This window comes from Ostrea edulis, chromosome 9, assembly GCF_947568905.1.
Source record: "Ostrea edulis chromosome 9, xbOstEdul1.1, whole genome shotgun sequence".
Classification (NCBI taxonomy): Eukaryota; Metazoa; Mollusca; class Bivalvia; order Ostreida; family Ostreidae; genus Ostrea; species Ostrea edulis.
Genome location: NC_079172.1, coordinates 60,213,657 through 60,233,986, shown reverse-complemented (window position 1 = coordinate 60,233,986; position 20,330 = coordinate 60,213,657). Strand labels below are relative to the sequence as shown.

The 20,330-nt window shown below is 36.9% G+C and overlaps 1 protein-coding gene across 7 annotated transcripts in view; it reads left to right on the top strand.

Moving 5' to 3' along the window:
* The first annotated feature begins 3,012 nt into the window (after nt 1–3,012).
* Nucleotides 3,013–20,330, top strand: part of LOC125657485 (ankyrin repeat domain-containing protein 55-like) — a 36,340-nt gene continuing 19,022 nt past the window's right edge. For 2 of the 7 annotated variants that reach the window (XM_056149762.1, XM_056149761.1), the window contains exons 1-2: nt 15,097–16,234; nt 18,391–18,522. In XM_056149762.1, the coding sequence (XP_056005737.1) occupies nt 16,051–16,234; nt 18,391–18,522 (316 nt within the window). In that variant the 5' untranslated portion in view covers nt 15,097–16,050. Of the gene's footprint in view, nt 3,185–5,344; nt 5,499–12,163; nt 12,672–15,096; nt 16,235–18,390; nt 18,523–20,330 lie in introns of those variants that run through there. The other 5 variants (XM_056149764.1, XM_056149767.1, XM_056149766.1 and 2 more) reach the window with 5 other exon arrangements.

Below are 20,330 nucleotides of genomic sequence, written 5' to 3'. Positions count from 1 at the left end.
CTTACAAATGTTACCATTTACAACAAGTACACACGGTGAACAAGTATCGACAAAATAAGTACAAAAGCATACACGTGACATATCAATTTAAACAACAAAAATTCATATTTCATAATAATATATGTATATCATAATTCATACGATCTATATAGAATCTGAAGTTTATCCTGACTGTTCTCATACTATGTTTGTGCATATATATGTGAAATCGTAAGTGTTGTATGTCATGCAACATGAGACCCTAATTTGGAAAATAAATCATTGTGCACGAAATGATATATAGAATATATACAAGTGCATGTAATATCTACTTACAAGTCATTATCTTACAAAAGTAAGTAGTTATGATTTAATTGTACAAATAAAGCATGTATATTGAACCCAGAATTATATATGAACATCCATGTTCCTTTTACTACAATTATTACTACGTAGGGTTATTTGTATATAGGAGTGGCGTATGGTGGATAATTATCTCATTTATATATAGGATACCAGACACAGTGGCGTATGGTGGATAATTATCTCATTTATATATAGGATACCAGACACAGTGGCGTATGGTGGATAATTATCTCATTTATATATAGGATACCAGACACAGTGGCGTATGGTGGATAATTATCTCATTTATATATAGGATACCAGACACAGTGGCGTATGGTGGATAATTATCTCATTTATATATAGGATACCAGACACAGTGGCGTATGGTGGATAATTATCTCATTTATATATAGGATACCAGACACAGTGGCGTATGGTGGATAATTATCTCATTTATATATAGGATACCAGACACAGTGGCGTATGGTGGATAATTATCTCATTTATATATAGGATACCAGACACAGTGGCGTATGGTGGATAATTATCTCATTTATATATAGGATACCAGACACAGTGGCGTATGGTGGATAATTATCTCATTTATAGGTCACTTTAGGAGTTAAGTGTTTCATTCTTCTAAACTAGTATATATATAGGTAAAATCTCAGAACATTTAGAATAGTTTCATCTAACAGTTTCGCTTACTTCGATTAGATTGAAAATGCGTGATTTGTAAACACCACAGGCGCTCGTCAGATCACAGACACATGAAGTATGGATACTACTTAAACCCCCCCTCCCTTTTAATAATTTTTTTTTGGGGGGGGGGGCGATAATTTCTCCGAAATGTGTGGATTTTCTGCCTATCTCATCCCTCTTTCGATTTATGTAATCGTTTCACGCCTTTTGTAAGCTTTAGAGGTTGGTCTTTTAACGGTATTTTATACACACTTCAGGCACCTGAAGTATGGACAACTTGTGTAGATCTTATACTTTTGCACCCCCTCCTACCCAATGGGAAAAAATAGAACTATTATTTTCTCCAAAATAATGTATGTTAGTATTTCAACAGTGGCTATCTCAAGAGCTTACAGAAAGTAGAGCCTGGTTTTTCAGAACGACTCGTGAGGGTGATCAGCGGGGAAATCCCATGCTTTGAGAAATAATAGGTGTTTATCTATTTTTTCTTGGGTAGGGGGAGGGGGTATGGAAAGTAAGATCTACACACGCTATCCACACTTCAGGTGCTTGTGGTCAGACGCGTATCAATGGAACCCACGGCTCTTTTCATTCTATGACAGTGTGTGTGTGTTTGACGTGCGTTTCCCCTAAAATATTCGTCTTGTATATCATATCGAGGATCGGAGAATATAGAACTGCCAGTGAGTGAGTCTGTCTCTAGAGCGATATTTCCCCCATGGGGAAAGACCCACTCTAAAGCTACCCGCCCCCTTATTTCACACACACACACACACACACACACACACACACCGAAATCTGGCTCTTATTAAAGTGAGACTTCCCATTCGGGAATAGAGCCGTCACAGGACAAGTTTTCCCGGCTCCCCAAGAGTCCAATCTGGCTCTGGAATGAGACGCACACCTATCGGAAATCTGGCTCTAGAGGAGACTTTCGCGCACGGGAGAAGACCCATTTTTCTCCGCCAAATTGATCTCAGAGATGAGATCTTCCGAAATTGAGCTCTGCGTCTGAACTCAGAAGTGCACATGTTAGTTCCCTCATGGAGGAAGATTCATTTCAGATTCAATCTTCCCTTAAAACTTAAAAGTTTATCTCATTGGTCAACTTTGACGATAATCTGGCTTTAGAAGATTCATTCTTCCACTAAAAGTATGTCTCATTGGTTAAGAACCCGGCTTTATCTAGAGTGGAGCTTCAACTTCACACATCAAGAAGTTTGCCTTTAGAATTTAGAAGATTAAAATGTTGTCTTGATCAGCACTGAACTTACCGCGGAAGACTTTCTCTTTAGTGCCAAACTTCTGGGGGGAAAGTTTTATTACTATGAAGAAAGACTCGCTCTCTAATTAGTTATAGAGTCAGTGAACAACAACCCCCCTCCCCCACCTGAAGTCTGGCTCTGAGTGGAACTTCCTGGGGAGCTGTCTGGCCCCAGAGCACCCCCCCCCCCCCCCGGAGAAATACTTTCGGGGAGAAGAAGGACTTCCGGGTGGTGGTGGTGAGGGTTACTTTTTATCATGAGATAAGACTCATTCTATCACATTGGTACTAAAACAGTGTCATTAATGGATTATTACCTCTCTCTCTCTCTCTCTCTCTCTCTCTCTCTCTCTCTCTCTCTCTCTCATAATACATGGATGTACCATTTTATAATTAGTTAATTAGTTTGACACATTCCTGTCTCTCCTATAGTATACACTTTGATAAAGTGTACCTGGCATATTTTATTGATCTAACTTGTCAACTACACTGGCGATTTCTCTCTCTCTCTCTCTCTCTCTCTCTCTCAGAAAAAGAAGGAGAAGAAGGCGTGGACTTTCACTATATCTAGTCGTTTTGTACCATTTATAATCGTGTGCTGAGATCCCGCAGTAGTTTCTCCGATAAATCAATTAAGCTAATTTTGTTCTTGAGAGAGCGAATAATTTTACAACGCACATCAGCGCACTGTTAAAACAGTCCAGAATTTAAAGACAGAGAAGAGAATGATGGGGGCACTGAGAGGGGGAGGGGCGTGTCTAACCAGGTCATGTGTTGTCACTGTTGACACTATCGATTGAGGTGGCTGTAGTGAGAAAAGCTACCCAGACTCTTGTGTTTGGAAACATGAAATGGATTTTGATTCTGATGCGTATTTAGATAACATTGCAGGTAAGGTTTTTAAATATGGAAAAATAATGACCCCGTTGAGAAATGTCATCATGTGTTTAATGATTATAAAATGTATTCTTGCATGGTGCCAGACAGTTAGCTGCACACCACATCTCTCTCTCTCTCTCTCTCTCTCTCTCTCTCTCTCTCTCTCTCTCTTATATATGGGAGGTGGGGTTGTTTAGAATATTAGGCTTATTAGTAAATAGTTGCTGCTCCTATAAGATGGAAATGGTAAAGATGATTAATTGCTTTTAGATAATTTGGAAAATTTTGCAATAGTTGTCAGGCTATCTCCTATATGCGTTAATCGATCCTTTAACATTGAGAGCCAAAGTCTATGTTTACGTCTGTTTAGCTTGTCGACCGAAATAACAAACTAAATGACACAAACAGAAATACTAGTTACGGACTCGAAAAATAATACTATGATGTGATTTAGTTAACTTTACCAATGGAATAGATGCATGTTCGAATGCACTAATATTTTGTGAACATGGTTCGAAGTATATATCCCAACGGAGAAAAAATCCGCGTGGGTATGTAAACAAATTATCTGCGTTAAAAAAATGTTGCGGGATGTTTTCAACGTTAAACTTACCTCAGTTTTTCCACTTTAAAACAAAGTGAAAATGCTTGACGTTGAACTTGTTACTGTTGAAATAAGACTGGAAATGCTACATAATGAATTAGAGATCAACGTACGTTGAAACAATATACCGGTTAGTTCTGTACAGTTTCAATACTGAATTATCAATGATTTTTTTAAACGTTAAATTATGAACAATATTTGTTACTTCTTTTCGTAAATTCGTGACCCCCCCCCCCCAAATTTTTTTTTTAGTCAACAATTACTGCTTTGTATTCAGATGGTTTGGACGATTTAAAAAAAAATCCGTTTCAAAGTAAAGTTAATAATAGGACATGTATAAGTATTTTATTTTCCAAATTACATATATGCCGTACAATAATCAGGGGGTAAAGTCTCCTCAGAGACCCCTTACATAGTCCTCACCAGGGGTAAAGTCTCCTCAGAGACCCCCTTACATAGTCCTCACCAGAGGTAAAGTCTCCTCAGATACCCCCTTACATAGTCCTCACCAGAAGTAAAGTCTCCTCAGAGACCCCCTTACATATTCCTCACCAGGGGTAAAGTCTCCTCGGATACCCCCTTACATAGTCCTCACCAGAAGTAAAGTCTCCTCAGAGACCCCCTTACATACTCCTCACCAGGGGTAAAGTCTCCTCAGAGATCCCCCTTACATAGTCCTCACCAGGGGTAACGTGTTATAGTTAATGTAATACCACATCAATTATCAAGGAACATTAGGCATACGAAACAGTCGTACATGCATGTGTATCCAACAGGAAGAATATTCCGATGGTATAGAAAGTATTATGATTCTTTATATATTGAAGGAGGAAAAAAGAATAGAAGACATACAAGAAAAATGAATCTATGATAGTATTGTTTACACTTACAAATAAAGTATATAGATTACTGAGTATATTCTTTATATATACAAGGGGGGCATGTCACACGATAATACAAACGTCCAAGACAGTGTCCCCTTGTTCTTATACCGAGGGACTGTCCCCCTCAGAAAAAGAGGCTATTTTGATTTATGTGTATATGGGAACTGTTGATATCTATGTGTTTACACGTTGAATTCGGGACTCTTCGGGCGAACTTGTGGGCCTATGAAAGCAGAAATTAAAGCTGCACGTATTTCAAATATCAACGCAATTTCAATCGACATGAAATAATCAACGTCATTCAACGTCATTACAATTTTCAGAATGGACCCACTGTTCAACTTCAAAATTTTATGTTGAAACGTCATATCACAAACGGTGATGTCCATGAGCTAAAGTTTTGTGCGAAAGTCTGTGACATAAATTAAGGTGAAACTGACTGTTCCTGTCATGCTCGTTGGTTGGTTAGATATATGGTATTATCAATAAATATTAATCCTAAATCTGATCCACTCTGTGTTAATAACTGGAACCACATCTAACCGCCAGACTATTCACGATATTCGATACCAAATCGATCTTATCGCGACATTGCTGAAACTTTAATATCAAATGGTACACAAATGAGACACAATGGGGATATTATCCTGTATTGTCCGATCAACGGCCACTAATTGTGACGAAGAACACACAAAGTCTTCACTGTAGTAAGACAAAGGAAACGTGGGTACTAGGCTCTTCTGCTTACGTCATTCAATATGGACTGTGGGTTCCTGACCAGAAAGACAGACGACAATATCCCGCGGGAAAGAGCCATGTCTAGTATAACTTAAAATGGGTAAGTCTTCCTGACATCTGGCTTTTTGTGTATGTGACCAGTTTGTTGGGGTTTATAAAGAGGGATGATGGGAGCGAGGGTACCGCGGATGTTGGGAGGAGGGGGAGGGGGGGGGTAACATTCGTCTGTATCTGTAAGAAACGGAACTCTGGAGTCTGGTCTTTTGATTTAGTTTGAGTTATGGACTCGTATAAGAGTAAAGGTAAAAATAATAGATAAAGCATATGATTATATAAGTTATTTCTGTAGGAGAATCTGAAGTATTAATTGTGTATTTCAATAAAAGAATCATGCAAAGTACATGTATATCTATTTTCAGAGCAAGTATACTCTTTAACATTGTGGTCTTACATGTACAATGTATATATTTTTGAGGTACATACCTATAAGTACATGTACCTATACATATCCAGCCTGTGTTGATCTTAATGGTGAAGTAAATTCCACTTTGCCAGTGTTTTTATTTTTTATAACTTTTGGAGTTTTAAACTTTAGATAAGAATATACCCCCACCCCCCACCCACACCGCGGAAGAAAACTTTATTTCGACCTTCTCTACCAAGGATCTCAGGGGGATGAGCTTTGTTTCTTATTGTGAAACACCGTCTGGCTTCCATCGTGCCGAAATATGGGCCTCGTACGTCTTTATAACTCTATGAATGGCCAGGACGTAAAATTAACAGAAATATTTCTACTTATCGCTGGAAGTTTTTAATCACTGCATGTCAACGACAGCAATTAATAGAATCCTCATTAATATAACCGCCCCATCGTGCGGATCAATTAACCCAGGTAATGTCGGCCAGATCAGGTGGAAGACTTACAATTTTGTGTGCATACGCTCCCATCCCGCTCTGAGTACGGAGAAAAAAAAGCGGATACAGCAGGTCCAAGGAGACGCGATGTGAACATCTATATATACGGAGTCTTTAACCAATACCTAAACCAGTATCCCATAATTAAGTGTATGGAACTATTTCTAAACTGTATATATAAATTTAAAGGATACTAGAGACACGTACGGACATTGATCTACTACTACGGGTATCAATTCAGCTCTTGATTTCCCAGACTGGTGGAGCGGCGCGCGTTTTCAGTTTTGTCACGTGACAGGCCTCCTTTCATTTCATTCCTTTGATGGATCGGCTGTTCTTTGATACCCCGGGTCGTGTATTGGTGTCTGAAGTTCGTGTATCGATCAACAATTTAAAGTTTCATTTTTATATAGAAGACATTTCACAGTAGAGTGATTTGATCTTAATTAAAGCGGAGTCTTGGACTCTATAATTATATAGTCTAAATATCAATATTATATAGTCTAAATATCAAAATTATATAGTCTAAATATCAAAATTATATAGTCTAAATATCAAAATTATATAGTCAGAATATCAAAATTATATATAGTCTAAATATCAAAATTATATATAGTCTAAATATCAAAATTATATAGTCTAAATATCAAAATTATATAGTCAGAATATCAAAATTATATAGTCTAAATATCAAAATTATATAGTCAGAATATCAAAATTATATAGTCTAAATATCAAAATTATATAGTCTAAATATCAAAATTATATATAGTCTAAATATCAAAATTATATAGTCTAAATATCAAAATTATATACATGTAATCTAAATATCAAAATTATATATAGTCTAAATAATATCAAAATTATATATAGTCTAAATATCAAAATTATATAGTCTAAATATCAAAATTATATATAGTCTAAATATCAAAATTATATAGTCTAAATATCAAAATTATATAGTCTAAATATCAAAATGTCGCTTCTTATTTCCACATAGAATAGAAGGAAGCTGGACTTTAAGAGAGAGAGAGAGAGAGAGAGAGAGAGAGAGAGAGAGAGAGAGAGAGAGAGAGAGAGAGAGAGAGAGAGAGACTAGTAGTTTATGGCAGTACACCATTCTAGTAACAAACTCCATATCCATAAATACGTTTATATTATGTGTAACTTTGAATAAAAAATAAAATGATTATTGAATTATAATGAGTATTGTACGTAGTCCTATAAGATATTGTTGTACTGGCAGATTCAGCTGGGCTATCCAAAACATTAAAACCCGCGAGAGAAATGGTTCAAGTAGGTTTATTATATCATTTCGTTGTATTCTTCCGTTATATTATTCCGTTCATTTTAGTTTGGGAATCAAAAGTATTATTTTTCGTAATTTTTTTTTTTTTATAAAGAAATGTTCTTTTTGTTGTCTTATATTCACAGGTAGAGAGTAGCCGATAGTTGAATTGAACATATCTTATTGTCAAGATATTAAAGACAATGGAATTGGAGACAAGTTCTTAAAACTTAGAGCGCCCTACCCCAATAGTTATTATAAAACTTGTGCCCGATCCTTAAAAAAATCAACATGATATGTTCAAATCAAAAGTATTGTCTTGTATTTATCGATCTGTCCAAACTGAAACGGTTACGTCATGTTGAACTTTAACATAATCGTGCATTTAGAAAAGAAGTCGCAGGAAAATCGAAATTATTAAAATTGATAATCGTCTTAAAGGTGTCATGTACCGCTGCACGTTGTGTTAATCCGTGGATCAGTCTCCAATATTGGCACGTTTCTCTGGCTGGGGAATGGAATAGTATCAAAAGACAAACAGACGGAAATGAATCGCTTACTAAACTGTTGGAAGTAAGCGATGAAGACACGGTTTGATTTGTGTGTTTGGTTTGAATTTCTGAAAACTTTGGAGTATGATCTAGATCTCCTTGTTTTCATTGAGAGACTGAAATCCTGAAAATAATGTAGACTTAAATTCCATGTCTGAGTCTAGCGAAATTCGGGGAGCGGACCCAGAGGAACTCTTCCTGTATGTTCCTCAACCTTTTTATGCGAAGGGGAAACACACCAGGGAGGATATCCCACTGCTTTCCGATTTAGAAGGTAATTAGAATATCATCGGTAAGGTTGCTTAAATATACCAACAAGGTATGATAAAACCATTAGCTAAATTTCAATGAAACTTGCTACAAATGAGTACTACATCGATGAATACATAAAATCCACTTATTTACTACTTTTTACACTTCAAAAGGAAAATGGGTCTATAGACTAATCTTTCATGTTGGCTTAAACCATGGATGTTGTTATGGCCCAGAGCGCCACGCTTAGGTCAAAATGTGTGGCACTTCACCTCAAGGTGGTGATGTTTCTGCAAGAGTGAAAAATCCTCGAAGGGATGTAAAACAACAAAGCTAAAAATGAAATGCAACATTCGATGATACAGACACGTGATTCTGGACGTAATATTTTCTCGTCTCATTTATGCTATGAATGTCATACTAAAATAGCTATCTAATTAAAATGAGATCCTTTGATCCGCTCACCTATATTATGTACGATCGCTACGCAAAGGTAGCGATCGTAAGTAAGTGGTTCAAATGATTTCATTTAATTAGATTGTAGAAATAGAATATTCTGTACAACTTGGGTTTTTAATTATTACATTTCATGGGCCTTTAGAATGCTTGAATGATTTTCAATGAGTATTGACTCAAATGAAGACTCTATATAGATTCATAATTTCCTTTCATCTCTCTCTCTCTCTCTCTCTCTCTCTCTCTCTCTCTCTGTGTTTCTTTCTGTATTGACGAAGACCATGGGCAGAGTTACTGCATATAGAACAATCTGTGATTTATTTCACAACGCTATAGTATTTTACAGGTTGTTTTTTTATTTTAACCAATGAAGATATGATTCAGTACGAAGACTACAGCTAATAGCAAAAACATGTATTTCTACAATGATTTAATTGATTTAGATGATCAGATCGTCTGCTAAGTACTAAACGTAAATTTCAAAATATTTTATAGTCCCCCCTGCTTAATTTGAAAGAAACTTAGTATAAAAGCGGTACACTATACACTTGTACATTGAACAATATGGAGCGTGTCATGGTATTCTAAAAATAGAGACTGTTGATTTTTTTTTTAATCAAAATATTATTTTCTGATATTACAGTTTGCTTAGCTCTGTGATTTTTTAAATTCCATTTGAAGTTTGTCTGGTGTACCTTTTGTTTCCAGTTCAAATCTCTGCCGCTGCTGACCAAGTTCAAATCGGTAGTGCTAAATCCGGGTCTCATATTCTTAGACTGGGGTGGGGTGGGTGGGAGTATTTCACTGGTATACGAATCATATGAGAATCCAGAAATTTTTCCGAGGAGGAATCCTAAATACTTCCCCCCAGAAAATTTTAACCAATATCGTCAGAAATATATTTGTCAGCTATCGTGTACGATCCTTTAGCTGGGAATGTACGTATGGTGATAGAACTAAAACATTTATATGCATGGACATTAAAATTAGTTCTGATTAGAACGGTTCTTTATTATCATTATAGTTTTTTAAGGCCACCGAATGACCTGGGCGACCTAATGAGACTTGTCCTACACTATATGTCATGTTAAGCTTTTTTAAATCTCGATCCAAACAGGACTAGGACATATATAGTCATTATGAATGGAAAGGTCTCAACCAATATTTTGAAATTCACGATCTCTATGGCGGTTTCATATCAGGGGGGGGGGGGGGGGGGGGGGGGGGGGGGCTAAATTGGTTATATAGGGAGTATACATACATTTCAAAATTTCAAATGGGATGCGACCCAAGTTTGGATTAAAAGGCGGGATATGTGGAAGGATGGGTGAGGTGTGCAAGATAGCAAAAAAAAAAAACCCAACGAAAAACAGAGAGAGAGAGAGAGAGAGAGAGATGTTTTCTGTTAAAAGAAAGTGTTCAATCAAAGAAGGTTTCAACCCCTGTAAGATCCTCCAATGTATATATATTACAATGTATTTATTTTTAAATTCTAAATCTTTTACCCATAACGATACTAATGAGCAAGGAGTACTCTTTCAAAACTGTCACAAATCGGGCAAAATTTTCAAGTAGGGATATTTTTCAAAAGAATTGTCACTTCTACATGAAACTGGGAAGAAACCAAGTTCTTACCCCAGGGACAGACAACGTTTACACAACGTTGATTCAAAGAACGTCAGCCCGAGACATGAACATTTAAAAGTTGTGGAAATGAAAAGTTTTTTTTAACGTTATTAGTAAGACATTCTTTTTTAAATGTCACTTCTAAACGCTATTTGGACATTTTTAAATATATACTAAAACCATCTTATATTAAGTATATTTTTTAAAAAGAACCACGAGACCTTCTATAAAAATGGTGAAAAAAACTAAATTTGACACAACCTGGAAAGGATGGAACCTTTTATTCAATTGAAACAGCCTTTTGATTTATTCACTCTCTCTCTTTCATAAAACATTTTCTGTAAATTAAAGACCGATGCATGTGTCACCTGTGTTAATATTACTAAATAGAAGAAAATAAAGAATTATATTTTTAAAAAAATATATTTTTCTCTATTTAAAAAGGAATTCATCACACACCATCGCTGTCCAGGAACCCACTGCTAGATTGCCACCTATCACCGCCAATTTTAAAAATATCTAATTATAATCCGTTTGATTAATAGATATATGGACTTTAAATATAGTAATTTTTAAAAGATCATTTTTAATACACATACTACAATAACTAATCACATAGTATATATTATTATTTCTACATGAAAAAATAAAATAATTGTGATGGAGTACTTTAAGATACATATAAGATTACTATTTTTATAAAATTGGAGGCGATTACTTTAGACAGTAAAGATAAATAGTTTATTAATCAGACGTGCTTTTAACGTCATGTTTTGGTCATGAATGAGAGATTGACATTCAAACAGCATGCTTGTTGAGCATTTGTATCTGATGCTTCTCGTGTTCAGAGTCAATGTGTCAGTTCGAGGGTCCTGTGGGGATCCGGGTTAGAATAGGTCCTCAGTACCCCTTGCTTGTCGTAGAAGGCGACTAAATGGGGCGGTCCTTCGGGTGAGACCACAAAAACAGAGGTCGCGTGTCACAGCAGATGTGGCACGATAAAGATCCCTCCCTGCTCAAAGGCTATAAGGGCCGAGCATAGACCTAAATTTTTGCAGCCCTTCACCGGCAGTTGTGACGTCTCCATATGAGTGAAATATTCTTGAGAGGACGTTAAACAATATTCAATCAATCAATCGACGTTTTTAAGATAGATCTGTGTTGGTTAAAGTCGAGACGTCCCATTGACAACCTCTTGACGTCTGCTTTTCATTTGTAAAACCAGGATATACCCACCTTAAGCGTCAACGTCACAACTAAGAACCAACAATGACATTGCTAAGGCCTTCACTCAGATTAATCCATATAAGGTAGATTGGGTCTCTATTTAACTTTATATACTGTATTTATCAAGTCCTTTCCGACAGTCACCAAAATGTGAAAATTAATTTTCTCCAATAAGCATACCTTCCTATAATGCGATGTTTTCAATATAAGTGTCTGAGAACCAAGTTAACGGTAAATAAATGTTCATTTCTCGAGGTCCTGCATACAAACTCTGTTCATCGCCTTTGTATGCCCTCTGCACATACTCCACCGCAATATTTGAATACGATTCCAATCTGTCATTCATAAATTGATTATAAATCTTAAGGTGTTGAAAATATATATGTTTAGGGTTAAACGAAATTCATATTACAGACATTGCAAAATGACAATTTAATGAAAACGATTCTGTCATATTTAAAGAGCTCCTCGTTAAGTGGCCTTCGGTATTAAATTGACAGGAGACTTTTAAATAGCAATGCCAAAGAAAAATCCACAAGACAAATAATACGTTCTGGATCATCAGTTGACAGTAGTCTTTTTACACTATTTCAAAAATTTAAATGCACAGGAATAAGCAGAACTTGTTCATCGTTCATTAATAAAATTTAATTACCATTTGAATAGAAGCGCAGCGTTCTGATCTAGAACATCGATCAGGAATGACATTCTGAAATCTAACTTCAACAGAAATAGGAAATACTCATATCTGGTTGTTTTGTTGGTTGACATCTTTTATGACTGTGGATATACGCCACAATGGAGGAACTGGTGGACTAAAACGATGGAGAGTGATGTTTTAATATGAAAGGAATTTAATCGTAGTTTACAGAAAACGAATAGACTGTTGTGTTCGATCATAACTGGGGGCATATGTCAGCTGTAAAGCGCGACTACCATAAAAGATACCAGCCCAAACGTAAGTCTTTAACGTTAATAATATTTCATACGAAAGAAAAACATGGAGTATGCATGTGAATTAATTAGATTTTATTTCAATCTGTGTATCATTCTACCTGCTTGGGCACGATTCCAATTTCTGACAATTCTTTTGATCTTTGAACTGACATTAAAACCAGACTCATCCTATTTCCTACCCCCACCCCTTACAATCAATCACTCACCCAGAATTCCTACCCCCACCCCTTACAATCAATCACTCACTCACCCAGGGTTTAGAATTCCTACCCCACCCCTTACAATCAATCAATCACCCAGGGTCTAGAATTCCTACCCCCATCCCTTACAATCAATCAATCACCCAGGGTTCAGAATTCCTATCCCCACCCCTTACAATCAATCACTCATCCAGGGTTCAGAATTCCTACCCCCACCCCTTACAATCAATCACTCACCCAGGGTTCAGAATTCCTACCCTATCCCTTAAAATCAATCACTCACCCAGGGTTTAGAATTCCTACCCCACCCCTTACAATCAATCAATCGCTCAGGGTTTAAAATTCCTACCCCACCCCTTACAATCAATCAATCACCCATGGTTCAGAATTCCTACCCCCATCCTTTACAATCAATCAGTCACCCAGGGTTCAGAATTCTTATCCCTTACAATCAATCACTTACCCAAGGTTCAGAATTCCTACCCCCATCCCTTACAATCAATCAATCACCCAGGGTTCAGAATTCCTACCCTATCCCTTAAAATCAATCACTCACCCAGGGTTTAGAATTCCTACCCCACCCCTTACAATCAATCACTTACCCAGGGTTTAGAATTCCTACTCCACCCCTTACAATCAATCAATCACTCAGGGTTTAAAATTCCTACCCCACCCCTTACAATCAATCAATCACCCATGGTTCAGAATTCCTACCCCCATCCTTTACAATCAATCAGTCACCCAGGGTTCAGAATTCTTATCCCTTACAATCAATCACTTACCCAAGGTTCAGAATTCCTACCCCCATCCCTTACAATCAATCAATCACCCAGGGTTCAGAATTCCTACCCCACCCCTTACAATCAATCAATCAATCACCCAGGGTTAAGAATTCCTACCCCCATCCCTTACAATCAATCACTCACCCAGGGTTTAAAATTCCTACCCCCACCCCTTACAATCAATCAATCACCCAAGGTTCAGAATTCCTACCCCATCCCTTAAAATCAGTCACTCACCCAGGGTTTAGATTTCCTACCCCACCCCTTACAATCAATCACTCACCCAGGGTTTAGAATTCTTCAGACTGTAGTAAGCTGGGATTGTGACTATTGGAAATGGTGTCAAGGCTTTTGAAAAAAAGAGGAGGGGTTGGGGTGTTGTGTTGAAGTGGGGAGGGGGGGGGGTTATTAGGGACTGATTCTTATAGTTCTGAAATCAATTTGTTAAAGTTAAGATGAACTGTACTTTCTTGACCTTCCCCACTCAGATCTAGCAGGCCATCAATCAAACAGGCGGAGGATATTGCTTATTATGTCCCTCTCCTTTCTGTGATCATTATTAGGGGATGGAGTCTGCCACTGGTTGGCTTAGGTGATTTTAGTTTTATGTCCCTGAGAATTATATCATTTCTACTGCAAAAGGGTACTCAAATGAACTTCAAACGAATTTTAAAGATGGAGAAAATGCAGGCCTCCCCACTTCCAAATAAAATACTACATGCTAACTAAAGGTAAACGAAGACTACCCTAAATCATACGTCTCTTTAAAATCAGCCTGATATAGGAGTTATATTACATGTAATATGGTCTGTTCACTCATTTAAAATGAAGGAGATTTAAATGTCTTTAAATTTTGCTGTCAAATTATTGTGAATGATTTAAAAAAAACTCTCATATTAATCTAATTCAACCATTGGATCTTGTGTACAAACATTTAATTACATTACATGTTTAATGGTCTATATTAAATTCAATACCCATTGCCAGGATCTGAATTTGAATGTGAAATTTATAACCCTGTTTCAGATTACATATTATAGAACAAAATGATATAAATCAAGTATAATGTCCACATTATATGTGACTGGAATGACCCCAAGCCTTTGACCACAATAGATCTCCCCTCTGGGAAGCCTTCACCACAATAGCACCCCTCTCTGTGAAGCCTTGAACACAATAGCACCCCTCTCTGTGAAGCCTTGAACACAATAGCTCTCCCTCTCTGTGAAGCCTTGAACACAATAGCACCCCTCTCTTGGAAGCCTTGAACACAATAGCACCCCTCTCTTGGAAGCCTTGAACACAATAGCACCCCTCTCTGGGAAGCCTTCACCACAATAGCACCCCTCTCTGGGAAGCCTTCACCACAATAGCACCCCTCTCTGGGAAGCCTTCATCACAATAGCACCCCTCTCTGTGAAGCATTGAACACAATAGCACCCCTCTCTGGGAAGCCTCTGGGAATCCTTGGCTGTGGTCACTTATTTTACTGTCAATGATCTTTCATTGTATCCAGTCACTTAGTATTAACCATTATCCAGTCACTTAGTATTAACCATTATCCAGTCACTTAGTATTAACCATTATCCAGTCACTTAGTATTGAACTGGTCTTGTTACACAACAGGTCATGGGCTGATCTATTTATGTGAAATTGAAGTGTTTTGGGGATTATTTCTGTATGTTATCACCCTCCTAAATAATAATATATATTACAGTCGAAAATAAAATGTAAGCACCCCATTCAAGAAACCAAAGCTTTAACTCAGTGTTAAATAAGTCGGGCAAAACAAGTCATTCAAAATATTTAATATAACTATTACGTAATTCATAATCCAGCCCTGTTAATCAGATTGTGTGGACTTTAAGAATTAAATGTGTTAGCTGATCATTAAGGGATTCCTCCACTCTGTGGTACCTAGACACGAGGTCTCATTCACCAAAAATTCTGACCATTTCTCACGACTCTGATTCCCGCAACCATGCATGCAGTCCATTATCTTCACAAATCATGACTTCTGTGAAGATAACTGAGATGGAGTGAAGATGATTTCTGTGAAGTAAAGCTGATAACAATATTGTGAAATGAATGGTTTAGAGATGACTAAACTCTGGATAGATCAGTTTGTATGTGCTCAGAAGAAGAGTTAAGTGGGCTAAGATCTAGGATGTTTTCTCTTTCTAAATCTATTTTCAGTGACATTGTGAAATTTCATACATATTTATATGTGAGTAGTGTGGAATACTTTACAACCAGGAATTCATCCGTAGAAATCGTGAAAAAAAAATCTGTCGGGGATGGATCAATGTCATCAACATTCTTTAATTAATTCAGAAGAGAGAGTAAATGATGGATTCTCAGGCATTGTTTGAATATTTGGGATACTATGATGTAGTAAATGATGGATTCTCGGGCATTGTTTGAATATTTGGGATACTATGATGTGGATACTGTATGTGTCCACACTGATATGGAGCATGACAATTCTGGTCTGATGGACAAACCTTTACAGGACCCTTCCCATAATGCCGATCTGCCACAAAACAGAAAACCCTCCTTAATGGCGTGGGTTCTTATGTCAGGTGGGTCAATCCGTTTACTACTCCCTCCCTCATTGTTTAATGTTAGATGATATAAGTGAACACGGTGTTCATTGTTTAATGTTAGATGATATAAGTGAACATGGTGTTCATTGTTTAATGTTAGATGATATAAGTGAACACGGTGTTCATTGTTTAATGTTAGATGATATAAGTGAACACGGTGTTCATTGTTTAATGTTAGATGATATAAGTGAACACGGTGTTCATTGTTTAATGTTAGATGATATAAGTGAACACGGTGTTCATTGTTTAATGTTAGATGATATAAGTGAACCCGGTGTTCATTATTTAATGTTAGATGATATAAGTGAACCCAGTGTTTAATGTTAGATGATATAACAAGTGAATCCAGTGTTTGAGATGTGTGCCGAATTGTCCTCTCATGGAAACATTTTAGAATATTTACATGCCTTTGATATCCAAATTTACAAATTGTTATGATATAAGCCATTTTCTCACGAATGTGTTGCGAATGTAAACAATGCATGTATAAATCTTGATGAGTATAGTACATTTATATTAATGGGTTTGAATTCCAACACAAATGAAAGTAGAATGTAAATTTTAGAAATATATTTCATTTTTGAAAATACGTGAAAGTATGACGTGACGCTAATGCGCTTCATGAAATACGCAATGAAGCGTCACAATTCATATACCCTTATGTATTTTCAAAAATAGAATCTATTTCTTGACTCCCCTGGACAGATATTGGTTTTGTGGTATTGACTCCCCTGAACAGAGATTGGTTTTGTGGTGTTTCTTGACTCCCCTGAACAGAGATTGGTTTTGTGGTATTGACTCCCCTGAAGAGATTGGTTTTGTGGTGTATTTCTTGACTCCCCTGAACAGAGATTGGTTTTGTGGTGTATTTAATGACTCCCCTGAACAGAGATTGGTTCTGTGGTGTATTTCTTGACTCCCCTGAACAGAGATTGGTTTTGTGGTGTTTCTTGACTCCCCTGAACAGAGATTGGTTTTGTGGTGTTTCTTGACTCCCCTGAACAGAGATTGGTTTTGTGGTGTATTTAATGACTCCCCTGAACAGAGATTGGTTCTGTGGTGTATTTCTTGACTGCCCTGAACAGAGATTGGTTTTGTGGTATTGACTCCCCTGAACAGAGATTGGCTTTGTGGTATTGACTCCCCTGAACAGAGATTGGCTTTGTGGTATTGACTCTCCTGAACAGAGATTGGCTTTGTGGTGTATTTCTTGACTCCCCTGGACAGAGATTGGTTTTGTGGTGTTGACTCCCCTGAACAGAGATTGGTTTTGTGGTATTGACTCCCCTGAACAGAGATTGGCTTTGTGGTGTATTTCTTGACTCCCCTGGACAGAGATTGGTTTTGTGGTGTATTTCTTGACTCCCCTGGACAGAGATTGGTTTTGTGGTGTTGACTCCCCTGAACAGAGATTGGTTTTGTGGTATTGACTCCCCTGAACATAGATTGGCTTTGTGGTATTGACTCCCCTGAACATAGATTGGCTTTGTGGTATTGACTCCCCTGAACAGAGATTGGTTTTGTGGTGTATTTCTTGACTCCTCTGAACAGAGATTGGTTTGTGGTATTGACTCCCCTGAACAGAGACTGGTTTTGTGGTATTGACTTGGTAATCAGTATGTGACATGCCTTTTTAATCTTGTCACCTCAATTCAGAAAAGTTACTTCTTTAAATTTATTCTTCTGACAGAAAATGTGTCCCACTCTTTCAGACCAAACCTCAAAAATACAGACTTTTTGTTATATCATAGGCATCAAAGTGGTGTAACAAAATATCATATGACAAAACAAAATATCATGTGACATAACAAAATATCATATGACATAACAAAATATCATGTGACAAAACAAAATATCATGTGACATAACAAAATGTCATGTGGAAGATAGCTAGCTCTCCATAACAAAGAGGTAATTTTCAGCACTTCCATTTAATAATAGTTTGTGTTGTCATTCTGTGGGAGCAATAACCTTGCAGAGATGTATAACGACACATTTGATCAATCAATCTGTATCAGATTTCAATAGTCTCTTATACCTGATGCAGAGGGATGAACAAAGCAACCGTTTCCTGCAGGATGTCTGAGTATTTTGCGTTTGTAAATTAAATTCTAATTTTGTTCTCGTTACAGAGGGGTCGGATGCTGAGGTAGACAATGAGTCACAGCTTCCTGCTCACAAAGCAGCATCGAAAGGGGAGATAATCAAACTAGTCAAAGCTATCCAACATGACCCTAGTTCTCTGGAGCTAGAGGACAGCGACGGTAAGATAGCACGATAAAGGGAGATAATTGAGTGGTTAAATGTGGTACAAACTCCCTGGAGCTAGAACACAGAGATGATGAATTAGCATCACAAAAGAGAGATAATTGAGTGGTTAAATGTTGCACAAACTCGCTAGAGCACAGATGATGAATTAGCATAAAAAGGGGAGATAAACAGTGATCTGACACAGATGGTACTTGGGCTTGTCAAGGCTAAAAAAAAACAAAAAAAACAACTCAAACTTCAGTTAAAGAGAAGATAATAATTGAACATACAAAGGACATTGTCAATGGAAAGCAATGGGGGGGGGGGGGGTGTTTGTTTTACATCCTGTTGAGAATTTTTCACTCATATTGATAATACACCAGCAGTAGGCAGAGCACTACAAATTTAGACCTATACTTAGTGCTTACGGCTGTAGCAGTGAAATTTAACATGCCAAAGCCTGCCGTAACACAGACCATCTGTTTTTAAGGTCATATCTGAAAGATTCTCACTACCAAATGCCAAGCATTTGGTTAAGGAGCAAGCACATTCTATGCAGTTTACATCTTAATGTTGATGTGGCCATTGCACCAGCAGGACTTGAACTCACGACTTTCCGGTTACAAACTGAATGCTCTACTACTGTGATGTCGATAAATGAGGAGGGGGCGATAAAGCAAATAAAGGGAGATAATTACCACAACAGTGTGAGCTTTAGAGTCCCCAAATTAAGAATGACTAGAAATGGACCAGAAAGCAATTATTGCTTTCTGGTCCATTTCTAGTCATTTTTAATTCGGGGACTCTAAAGCTCACACTGTTGTGGTAATTATCTCCCTTTGTTTCAGAGGAGTAGTCGTCTCAATGAGACAGGACCCAATCTAATTATAATAAGATGTAGATCCACTCACATACTCACTATACAAACAAACAAAAAATACTCCTCTGAAAAAATTTATAGCATAAATCAGATGCATTTAGATATACACATATAAATACTAACAAGAAAGGGGAGGCCACTCCCCTGACACAAAGGGGGCACCTGCTCTGTTATGAGATTTTCTCAGTCAGTTTTCATATGTCTGGGGACGTTAATCTGATGTTTATTGATTTGAATCATTGTATAAGATGTATACAATCTTTATAATGTGACAGTCATGTTTTCTCCGTGTTAAGTGATCCATTATTAAAAGTGTGTGATATTTATTTCAGACTAAGCACTACTAAGCACCTACCATCCTCCGTGTCAATAGGTATATGGTTTATAGATACTGCCTGAAGATTTAAATGGTTTCATAATAATAAAAAAAAAAAAAAACAGAAAAAAAATCAATACACTACCTGCAGGCTTTATCATGTAAAATCAAAGTAGGTCCTTGGAAACAGCTGTTTGGTTTGTTGCTATGACAACTGAAAGTCTTCCATTAAAAAATGTAAAAGCTCATTAAAGAAATAGACCAGAGAAAACTGATAAACAGTTTTCTGCATGCAGTTTTATATTTTTCTTCAATCTCATATTTTTCTTCTTAAAATTTATATAATGCGCAAATTAAACAAAGCATAATCTTTTCTACCATAGTATCTATGCTCTTGGCAATATCACACATTGCAAACCACTTAGTGCTTGGAAAGTGATAAGGCTTAATGTTTATTTTCTCATTCAATGACACACGCAGTGAGGAGGAATACATGAGTCTGAAATCCTAGACGTACGAGCTAGATCATAAAAGGACAATTAGAAAGACAGTACAATGGCAAAGTTTAAATCTAAAATTACGAAGTTACAATGGCATACATTAAATTAGCCACAAAGTTACAATTG